The 11,488-nt window shown below is 50.1% G+C and overlaps 1 protein-coding gene and 1 pseudogene across 2 annotated transcripts; both read left to right on the top strand.

Moving 5' to 3' along the window:
• The first annotated feature begins 533 nt into the window (after positions 1-533).
• LOC116543308 lies at positions 534-1,260 on the top strand (annotated as a pseudogene). Its single transcript, XR_004265537.1, has one exon. The product of XR_004265537.1 is annotated as a ferritin heavy chain pseudogene (transcript).
• A 6,264-nt stretch (positions 1,261-7,524) lies between these two features.
• On the top strand, positions 7,525-10,440 carry GP1BA (glycoprotein Ib platelet subunit alpha). Its single transcript, XM_032268759.1, has 2 exons — positions 7,525-7,875; positions 8,085-10,440. Exon 2 carries the CDS (start codon positions 8,091-8,093, stop codon positions 10,041-10,043), a length of 1,953 nt encoding a protein of 650 aa, XP_032124650.1. The 5' UTR covers positions 7,525-7,875; positions 8,085-8,090; the 3' UTR covers positions 10,044-10,440.
• Positions 10,441-11,488: the final 1,048 nt, after the last annotated feature.

Below are 11,488 nucleotides of genomic sequence, written 5' to 3'. Positions count from 1 at the left end.
AGTGAGCAAGTCAACTCAGAGTTATATTGACCAAGCAGGGTTAATTCCAAGGACTCAAATATGCAAAATTTGAAAATGTATTAATATAATTCAGGGCCCGACATGACAGCTCACACCTGTAATCTCAACACTTTGGGAGGCTGAGGCAGGCAGATGGCTTGAACTCAAAGTTCACGACCAGCCATAGCTAAACCCCGTCTCTACAAAAAAAATACAAAAATTAGACAGGCATGATGGCACGAGCCTATAGTCCCAGGTTCTTGGGAGGCTGAGGTGGGAGGATTGCTTGAGACCAGGAGGCAGAGCCTGGGCAACAGAGCCAGAAGGCTCAAAAAACATTCAGGACAGACGTTCTTCGCCGAGAGCCGCCGCGGTTTCCTGCTTCAACAGTGCTCGGACGGAACCCGCGCTCGTCCCCCACCCCGGCCGGCCGCCCACAGCCAGCCCTCTGTCACCTGCACACCGCGCCCTTGGACCGCCCCAAGGCCCCCGCCGCCTCTTCAGCGCCGCGCAGCCACTGCCGCCGCCGCCTCCCCTTAGCAGCCGCCATGACAACCGCATCACCTTCGCAGGTGCGCCAGAACTACCGCCGGGATTCAGCGGCCGCCGCCAACCGCCAGATCAACCTGGAGCTCTACGCGTCCTGTGTTTACCTGTCCATGTCTTACTACTTTGACCGCGATGATGTGGTTTTGAAAAACTTTGCCAAGTACTTTCTTCACCAATCTCATGAGGAGAGGGAACATGCCGAGAAACTGGAGAAGCTGCAGAACCAACGAGGTGGCCGCATCTTCCTTCAGGATATCAAGAAACCAGACCATGATGACTGGGAGAGCCGGCTGAATGCGATGGAGTGTGCATGACATTTGGAAAAAAATGTGAATGAATCAGTCACTACTGGAACTGCACAAACTGGCCACTGACAAAAATGACCCCCATTTGTGTGACTTCATTGAGACACATTACCTGAATGAGCAGGTGAAATCCATCAAAGAATTGGGTGACCACGTGACCAACTTGCGCAAGATGGGAGCACCCCAATCTGGCTTGGTAGAATATCTCTTTGACGAGCACACCCTGGGAGACAGTGATAATGAAAGCTAAGCCTTAGACTAATTTTCCCCATAGCCACGGGATGACTTCCCTGGTCACCAAGGCAGTGAACGCATATTGGGGTTTCCTTTACCTTTTCTATAAGTTCTACCAAAACATCCACTTAAGTTCTTTGTACCATTCCTTCAAATAAAGAAATTTGGGGCCAGGCGCGGTGGCTCACGCCTGTAATCCTAGCACTTTGGGAGGCCGACATGGGTGGATCACCTGAGGTCAGGAGTTCAAGACCAGCCTGACCAACATGGAGAAACCCCATCTTAAAAAAAAGAAAGAAATTTGGTACCCCCCAAAAAAAAGAAAATTCAGGACATTAACATCTGAAGAAAGTAAAACATAGGTTCACATTAGTAGGTGCCGAAGCATGTGAGTCTATGTTTGGAAAATCAGAATCTTTGAAGAAACAGAATATGCTTCAGCTTTCCTAGCTGAAAATGCCAGATGCTTGTTTTCCCAGAGTCCCTTGCGGCTGGGCCACAGGCGAATACCCAATCAGACTCACCCAGATTTTGTTTTGTTTTGTTTTTTTGAGGCGGAGTCTCGCTCTGTCACCCAGCTGGAGTGCAATGGCGTGATCTCGGCTCATTACAACCTCTGTCTCCCAGGTTCAAGCGATTCTGCTGCCTCAGCCTCCCAAATAGCTGGGATTACAAGTGTGCACCACCACACCCAGCTAATTTTTATTGTTAGTAGAGACAGGTTTTCACCATGTTGGCCAGGCTGGTCTCAAACTCCTGACCTCGGGTAATCCACCTGCCTCAACTTCCCAAAGTGCTGGGATTACAGGTGTGAGCCACCGCACCTGACCCAGACTTTGAATTAGGAGCCAGTATCACAAAGGAATAGGGATGGGGTAGGATTTTGTCTGCAGCAGGTGCTGTTGTAATAACACTGTTTCTGACTCAGCAGCTTGAGCTCTACAAGCTTCTGTAATGTGGTCTTGCAGCAAGAGCAGAATTTTGCTCACCAGACTGGTTCTGCAGCCTGGTTCTGGGTGCTGTTCCTGGCTGCATAGCTCCATGTCTGGTTGTTCAGGCCTCACTGGGAAGTTTTTGACACAGTCCCAGGAAGTCCTGAGAAAACGTGCCCCACCAATGCATTTTTAATAAATTCCTTTGCAGCCTTAATAATTAGGCATACAATTTTGTGTTGCTTACAACTAAACATTCTGAGAGAGTAAAATGCTGTCAAAAATCAACAGCAGGCTGGGCACAATGGCTCACACCTGTCATCCCAGCACTTTGGGAGGCCAAGGTGGGTAGATCATTTGAGGTCAGGAGTTCAAGGTGAGCCTTGCCAACATGACAAAACCCTGTCTCTATTAAAAACACAAAATTATCCGGGCTTGGTGGCACGCACTTATAATCCCAGCTACTTGGGAGGCTGAGGCAGAAGAATCGTTTGAACAGGTTACAGTGAGCTGAGACCGTGACACTGCACTCCAGCCTGAGTGTCAAAAAAATAATAAACAAAAAAATAATAAACAAAAAAATAACAGCCTCAGGGCTTGGGGTCCTTACTCAATGTAAGGACCTCTAGGCAACCTTCCACCTCACTTTCTATATACTGCATTGTTTTCTCCACATTTTCCAATAACCTCGCAGCTGGCAAATTATATAAATGGCAAATCTATAAATTAACTGCATCTGGCTTAAGTGTCTATCCCTTGTCCAGTCACCAGCTAGAAGCAGATCAGGGCAGGCTCAGATGGCTGCATGGTACCCCTTCTGCAGAACAGTGCAGGGGCACATTCTCATCATAGAAGAGGCAGTGGACTGGCTGGGCATGGTGGCTTATGCCTGTAATCCCAACCCGTTGGGAGGCTGAGGCAGGTGGATCACCTGAGGTCAGGAGTTCCAGACCAGCCTGGCCAACATAGTGAAATGCCATCTCTACTAAAAATACAAAAATTAGCTGGGTATGGTGGCATGCGCCTGTAATCCCAGCTACTCAGGAGACTGAGGCAGGAGAATTGCTTGAACCCAGGAGGCAGAGGTTGCATTGAGCTAAGATAATGCCGTTGCACTCCAGCCTGGGCAACAAGAGCAAGACTCCGTCTCAAAAAATAAATAATAAATAAAAAGGGCAGTGGACCAACAGACATGGCATGGTGTCTGACTTTCTGTAATAGACATTTAACCTGGTCTCGAGAAATCAGAAAAGGCTTTCCAGAGGAAAAAATCTGAGCTGGAACTTGCCAAATAAGTAAGAGTTAGGCAGAAGGGGATAAGGGTTGAAGAAAAAGTTCAGGCACAGGAGAAAATGATCAAGAGTAAAGGTAGAGGCCGGGCGCGGTGGCTCAAGCCTGTAATCCCAGCACTTTGGGAGGCCGAGGCGGGTGGATCACAAGGTCAAGAGATCGAGACCATCCTGGTCAACATGGTGAAACCCCGTCTCTACTAAAGCTACAAAAAATCAGCTGGGCATGGTGGCACGTGCCTGTAATCCCAGCTACTCAGGAGGCTGAGGCAGGAGAATTGCCTGAACCCAGGAGGCGGAGGTTGCGGTGAGCCGAGATCGCGCCATTGCACTCCAGCCTGGGTAACAAGAGCGAAACTCCGTCTCAACAAAAAAAAAAAAAAAAAAAAGAGTAAAGGTAGAGTGGTAAAAGATGGGGCAGGACCTTTGCCTCCTTTTTACCATCTTTTAAAAGATGGTAAAAAGGAGGCAAAGGTGAGATCTCCCAGGACCCTCCAGGCCATGCTGGGGACTTTAGACTTTCTCCTCAGATCTAGAAGGAGCCATTGGTGAATTAATTTATTTTATTTCTTCCTTCCTTCTTTTCTTTTCTCTCTTGCTTTCTTTCCTCCTGAGAGCTATAAGGAGCCACTGGTGACCCCTCCCCTCCCCTCCCCCGCCTTCCTTCCTTTCTTTCTTTCAAGACAGAATTGCACTCTTTCATCAAGGCTGGAGTGAGGTGGCACTATCTCATCTCACTACAACCAACACCCCTGGGGTTCAAGCAATTCTCCTGCCTTAGCCTCCCAGTGGCTGGGATTATAGCTACCTGACATCATGCCCTGCTCACTTTTTGTATATTTAGTAGAAATGGGGTTTTGCCATGTTGGCCAAGCTGGTCTTGAACTCCTGACCTAAGGTGATCCACCCACCTCGGCCTCCCAAAGGGCTAGGATTACAGGCATGAGCCACCGTGCCCAGCCCATTCGTGAATTTCAAGCAGTGGAAGGATATGAGCAGATGTGCAGTTCTGAAAGACCACTCCAGTGGAGAATAAAAAGAAGAGGAATCAGAAAGTTGGGAGACTAGTGAGGGTGCTGTTGCAGGGAAGCAGTAGCGAGAAGATGCTGCCCTGAGCGGGGCATGGTGGCTCACACCTGTACTCCCAACACTTTGGGAGGCCCAGGTGGGAGAATCATTTGAGCCCAGGAGTTTGAGACCAGCCTAGGCAACAAAATGAGACTCTGTCTCTAGAAAAAAATTTAAGAATCAGCTGGGTATGGTGATGCATGCCTGTAGTCACAACACCTTGGGAGGCTGAAGTGGGAGTATCCTTGGATCCAAGAGTTTGTCATTGCAGTGATCCAGGATTGCGCCACTGCACTCCAGCCTGGGAGACAAAACAAGGCCTTGTCTCAAAAAGGAAAAAAGAAGAAGGAGAAGGAAAAGAAGAGAAGGAAGAGGAGGAGGAGAAGGAGGGGAGGAGGAGGAGGAGGAGGAGGAGGAGGAAGAGGAGGAGGAGGAGGAGGAGGAGGAGCAGCAGCAGCAGCAGCCCTGGACTAGGAGTGATGGTAGGATGGTGCAAATTTGAGTAGCTTTGAGAGAGACCGAAGATAAAATCAGCAGGACTTGGTGATGGGATGAAAGAGGGGAGATGTTAGAGAAGACTATTAGGGATTTTGTTTGTACTGATTGGTTAGGTAAATGAGTGGGTGATGGTGACATTCGCTAGGTTGAGCAACACAGGAGGAGAAGCCATTTGGGGAGAGATGATGAGTTCAGTTTTGAACATATTGTTTTGGTGTCTGTGGACATCCAAGTACGGACATACAGAAGGCAGCTGGACATATGTGTTTGGGTCTCCGGTGAAGGCTCTGGACTAGAGACACAGATTTGAGAGTCATTAGGTTGTAGGTTGTGGTCGAAGGCAAGGGAATAGATGAGGATAATCTCAGGTGTTTGCATAGCATAAGAAAGAAGAGAAGGCCGGGCACAGTGGCTCACACCTGTAATCCCAGCACTTTGGGAGGCCAAGGCAGGTGGATCACCTGAGGTCAGGAGTTCGAGACCAGCCTGGCCAACATGGCAAAACCCCGTCTCTACTAAAATATAGAATCGCTTGAACCTGGGAGGTGGACGTTGCAGTGAGCCGAGATTGCTCCATTGCACTCCAGCCTGAGCAACAAGAGGAAAACTCCGTCTCAAAAAAAAAAAAAAGAAGAAGAAGGCCGGGCAAGGTGACTCACTGACTCACGCCTGTAATCCCAGCACTTTGGGAGGCCGAGGCAAGCAGATCACAATGTCAGGAGTTCAAGACCAGCATGGCCAATGTGGTGAAACCCCATCTCGACTAAAAATACAAAATTAGCTGGGCATGGTGGCAAAAACCTATAATCCCAGCTACTTGGGAGAATGAGGCAGGAGAATCGCTTGAACCCGGGAAGCGGAGGTTTCAGTGAGCCAAGACTGCACCATTGCACTCCAGCCTGGGCAACAGAGAAAGACTCCATCTCGGAAAAAAAAAAAAAAAAGAAAAGAAAAGAAGAGAGCCTGCCAGGCATGTTGACTCATGCCTGTAATCCCAACACTTTGGGAGGCTGAGGCAGGCAGATCACTTGAGGTCTGGAGTTTGAGACCAGACTGACCAACATGGTGAAACCCCATCTCTACTAAAAATGCAAAAATTAACCAGATGCAGTGGTGCACGCTTGTAATCCCATCTACTTGGGAGGCTGAGGCAGGAGAATCACTTAAACCCAGGAGGCAGAGGGTGCAGTGAGCTGAGATTGTGCCACTGCACTCCAGCCTGGGTGACAAACTCAGTCTCAAAAAAGAAAAAAAAAAAAAAAAAAAAAAGGAAAGAAGAGAGCCTAAGCACAAACCCCAGGGGCAGGGGAATCTATGAAGGCCCAACCAAACAGGTAAGAAGAAAACCAAGAAAATTATAGGGTCACAAAAATTATGTGTCACAAAGGCCAAAGGGAGAATCCCAAGGGGCAAAGAGCCATGAGTATGCAGGCTGTGAAATCAAGTAAGATTACAGTGGAGAAGGCCAAGCACAGTGGTTCACCCCTGTAATCCCAGCACTTTGGGAGGTCAAGGTGGGAGGATCACCTGAGCTCAGGAGTTTGAGACCAGCCTGGCCAACATGTTGAAACTCTGTCTCTACTAAAAATACAAAAAAAATTATCCGGGCATGGTGGTGGGTCCCAGCTACTCAGGAGGCTGAAGCAGGAGAATCACTTGAACTCCGGAAGTGGAAGTTGCAGTGAGCCAAGATCACATCACTGCACTCCAGCCTGGGCAACAGAGTGAGACTCCATCTCAATTAAAAAAAAAAAAAAAAAAAAAAAAAGCTGGGCGTGGTGGCTAATGCCTGTAATCCCAGCACTTTGGGAGGCTGAGGTGGGCGGATCACCTGAGGTCAAGAGTTCGAGACCAGCCTGACCAGTATGGTGAAACCCCATCTTTAAAAAATAAATAAATAAATAAAAATTTAAAAAGTCCGGGCACGGTGGATCATCCCTATAATCCCAGCACTTTGGGAGGCCCAGATGGGTGGATCATGAGGTCAAGAGATCGAGACCATCCTAGTCAACATGGTGAAACCCCGTCTCTACTAAAAATACAAAACTTAGCTGGGCACGGTGGCGCACGCCTGTAGTCCCAGCTATTCGGGAGGCTGAGCAGGAGAATTGCTTGAACCCAGGAGGTGGAGGTTGCAGTAAGCCGAGATTGCGCCATTGTACTCCAGCCTGGGTAACAAGAGCGAAACTCCATCTAAAAAAAAAAAAAAGATCACAGTGGATGTAGAGAAGGTAGGGCATTAAAGACTTTGGTAAGAACCAAGTCAATGGAGTAACAATGGGAAGAAAGCAGCATAAACTGGGGTGAGAAGGCAGAGAGGAGTGAGGTAGGAGAGAATTAAAACTAGGCAACTCTCAGAATGCAACTGTGAAGAGGAAGAGAAGGTGGCATCTGGAGAGGTTTTTGTTTTCGAGATGGAGTTTTGCTCCAGCCCAGGCTGGAGTGCAATGGTGCCATCTCAGCTCATTGCAGCCTCCATCTCCCAGGTTCAAGCAATTCTTCTGCCTCAGACTCCCGAGTAGCTGGGATTACAGGTATGCGCCACCACGCCCAGCTAATTTTGTATTTTTGGTAGATACGGGGTTTCTCCATGTTGGTCAGGGTGGTCTCAAACTCTTGACCTGTGATCTGCCCACTTTGGCCTCCCAAAGTGCTGGTATTACAGGTGTGAGCCACTGTGCCTGGCCCTGGAGAGGTTTCTAAAAGATGGTGGAAGGCTGTGTTTGGAGGAGTCCACCCCCATCTCCCCTGTGTAAAAGGAAAGCGGAAGAGAGAACCACAAAAAGGGCTTGGGGGAAAGCTGTGGAGTGAGGTGATAAGGGCTTGTGTCTGAGGAATTCCGGGTCACTGGAAGCCCTATCAGGTCTGCATTTCTTCCTCACCCCCATCCCCTTCCCTGACACTGGCTTAGTCTTCTGAGGGGCTAGAAGAGAGAAGGACTGAGTCGACTGACACCCTAGAAGACGCTCTGTGTGCCTTCGGAGGTCTTTCTGCCTGCCTGTAAGCCGGGGTTGGAGCTGGGGCAGGAGAGGGGTCTGGGGTGGAGCTAGTAGTTTAGGCTCTGCTGGCAAGGATGGGAGAGGGGAGTGGGGAGGATGGGAGGTGTGGAAGCTGTTTCAGGAAGCAAAGCTGCAGGGGGAAGGGACCTGGGACCTGGGGGAATGCTTCCAGGGGCTGGAGGGGTCCACTCAAGGCCCCCTTGCCCACAGGTCCCCATGCCTCTCCTCCTCTTGTTGCTCCTGCTGCCAAGCCCCTTACATCCCCACCCCACCTGTGAGGTCTCCAAAGTGGCCAGCCACCTAGAAGTGAACTGTGACAAGAGGAATCTGAGAGTGCTGCCTCCAGACCTGCCAAGAGACGCAACCATCCTCCACTTGAGTGAGAACCTCCTGTACAGCTTCTCCATGGCATCCCTGGTGCCTTTCACTCACCTCACTCAGCTATACCTAGATCAGTGTGAGCTGACCAAGCTCCAGGTTGATGGGACACTGCCACTCCTGGGGACCCTAGATCTATCCCACAATAAATTGCAAAGCCTGCCCTTCCTAGGGCAGGCATTGCCTGCTCTCACTATCCTGGATGTCTCCTTCAACCAGCTGACCTCGCTATCTCCTGGTGCCTTCCGTGGTCTTGGCCACCTCCAAGAGCTCTACCTAAAAGGCAATGAGCTGAAGACTCTGCCCGCAGGGCTCCTGATGCCCACACCCAAGCTGGAGAAACTCAGTCTGGCTAACAACAACTTGACTGAGCTGCCCCCTGGGCTCCTGAATGGGCTGAAGAATCTCGACACCCTGCTCCTTCAAGAGAACTTGCTGCGCACAATACCAAAGGGCTTTTTTGGGGACCACCTCCTGCCTTTTGCCTTTCTCCATGGGAACCCCTGGTTATGTAACTGTGAGATCCTCTATTTTCGTCGCTGGCTTCAGGACAATACCGAAAATGTCTACGTATGGAAGCAAGGTATGGATGTCAAGGCCATGACCTCCAACGTGACCAGCGTGCAGTGTGACAATTCAGATAAGATTTCAATCTACAAATACCCAGGGAAGGAATGCCCCACCCTTGGTGATGGAGATGACGAAGACCTATATGATGACTACACAGAAGAGGACACTGAGAATGATAAGGTGCGTGCCACAAGGACTGTGGTCAAGTTCCCCACCAAAGCCCATACAAGCCACAGGGGTCTATTTTACTCACGGTCTACTGCTTCTCTAGACAGCCTGATGACCTCCTTGCATCCAACCCAAGAATCCACTAAGAAGCAGACCACATTTCCACCCAGATGGACCCTAGATTTCACCACATTCTCCAAAACTCCAAAATCCATTACTGAACCCACCACAAGCCCAACCACCCTAGAGCCTGCCTCAAGCCCGACCACCCCAGAGCCCGCCACAAGCCCGACCACCCCAGAGCCCGCCACAAGCCCGACCACCCCAGAGCCCGCCACAAGCCCGACCACCCCAGAGCCCGTCTCAAGCCCGACCACCCCAGAGCCCGCCTCAAGCGTGACCACCCTAGAGCCCACCACAAGCCCGACCACCCCAGAGCCCGCCACAATCCTGATCACCCCAGAGCCTGCCTCAAGCCTGACCACTCCAAAATCCACAACACTGACCACCCCAAAAATCACCATATTCTTAACTACCACAAAACCCATCTCACTCTTAGAACCCACCAAAAAAAACATCGCTGAATTTGAGAAGCAACCAAAGGTCCGTGGGGTGGCCCAAGGGCATTTTGACAGCTCCAGAAATGACCCTTTTCTCCACCCTGACATTTGCTGCCTCCTCCCCCTGGGCTTCTATGTCTTGGGTCTCCTCTGGCTGTTCTTGGCCTGTGTGGTCCTCATCCTGCTGCTGACCTGGGTTGGGCATGTGAAACCACAGGCCTTGGACTCCGGCGAGGGTGTTGCTCTGGCCACAGCCATGCAAACCACACATCTGGAGCTGCAGAGAGGAAGGCAAGTGACAGTGCCCCGGGCCTGGCTGCTCTTCCTTCAAGGCGCGCTCCCCACTTTCCGCTCCAGTCTCTTCCTGTGGGTACGGCCTAATGGCCGAATGGGGCCTCTAGTGGCAGGAAGAAGGCCCTCAGCTCTGAGTCAGGGTCGTGGTCAGGACCTGCTGGGCACAGTGAGCATTAGGTACTCTGGCCACAGCCTCTGAGGGTGGGAAGTTTGGGGACCTTGGGAGAGGCTCCTGTGGACTCTCCTATTGGGATCTGGCTGGGGTTGGGTGGGTAAGAAACATGGGGTCATGGGGAGGTCTTAATTCCTTTTCCTGTATCAGAAGCCCTCTCTTCACACCACAGGCACACAAATTCAGTCCCAGCAAAGCAGAAGGGATAGTGACATGGAGTTGGGTGGGTCACAGAACAAAGCTCCCTATGCTGCATGGGGCATCTATGCACAGAAGAAAATCTGGAAAGCAGTTTATCAGGATGTGAGCACTGATTGTGTCTGGATGTTATATATATGGATGGTTTTCTTTTTCCCTGTTTAGCATTTTCTAGTTTTCTACCATTATTGTATATTATCTGTATAATAAAAAATAATTTTAGAGTCAGGAGTGATGGCTCACACCTGTAATCCCAGAATTTTGGGAGGCCGAGGCAGAAGAATCGCTTGAATCAGGGTGTCGGAGGTTGTGGTGAACTAAGATGGTGCCACTCCACTCCAGCCTGGTGACAGAGCAAGACTCCACCTCAAAAAAACCAAAATAATAAATATATGTATAACAAAACATATATCTATATATATGTAACAATGTTATATAAAAAACAAAACAGGTGTGGTGGCTCACACGCCTGTAATCCCGGCACTTTGGGAATCCAAAGCAGGTGAATCACCTGAGGTCAGGAGTTGGAGACCAGTCTGGCAAATATGGCAAAACCCTGTGTCTACTAAAAATACGAAAATTAGCTGGGTGTGATGGTGCACGCCTGTGATCCCAGCTACTCGGGAGGCTGGGGCAGGGGAATCACTTAAAGCTGGAAGGTGAAGTTTGCAGTGGGCTGAGATCGCGCCACTAGACTCCAGCCTGGACGACAGAATGAGATTCCATCTCAAAAAACAAAACAAAACAAAAACTTAGTTTCTGGCTGGGTGCAGGGGCTCACACCTGTAATTCCAGCACTCTGGCAGGCAGACGGGTAGATTGCTTGAGCCCAGGAGTTCAAGACCAGGCTTGGCAACATGGCAAAATCCCATCTCTATAAAAAATACAAAACATTAGCCAGGTCTAGTGGCTTGCACCTGAGGTCCCAGGTACCTGGGAGACTGAGGTGGGAGGATCACCTGAGCCTGGGAGATGGAGGCTGCAGTGAGCTGTAATTTTGTCACTCTACTCCAGCCTGGGTGACAGAGTGAGACCCTGTCTCAAAACAACTTGGTTTCTTTTGGTGAAGTGTCTGGGACGCCTGTCATGAGAATTCACAAAGTCCCAACTGCCCCTACCCTGGTTACAACTACTCATTCAATAGACTTCCAGTTATAGCCTACACTTCCCCTGCCTGGGCTGCCTCCTTCTCTCTTCCAGGGGTGGCCACCCACCAGGCCACGCCAGGCATCAGATCCAGTTCAAAAATTGTCTCCCTGGGCTGGGCGCAGTGG

The sequence above is a fragment of the Sapajus apella genome, unplaced genomic scaffold (genome assembly GCF_009761245.1).
Source record: "Sapajus apella isolate SASKATOON/1434 unplaced genomic scaffold, GSC_monkey_1.0 scaffold186, whole genome shotgun sequence".
Taxonomy (NCBI): domain Eukaryota; kingdom Metazoa; phylum Chordata; class Mammalia; order Primates; family Cebidae; genus Sapajus; species Sapajus apella.
This window is presented reverse-complemented; position numbering and strand designations above follow the sequence as displayed.

What these genes read in the sequence shown, in the direction of transcription:
- GP1BA (XM_032268759.1), top strand. Translation starts at nt 8,091, where the DNA reads ATGCCTCTCCTCCTCTTGTTGCTCCTGCTGCCAAGCCCCTTACATCCC.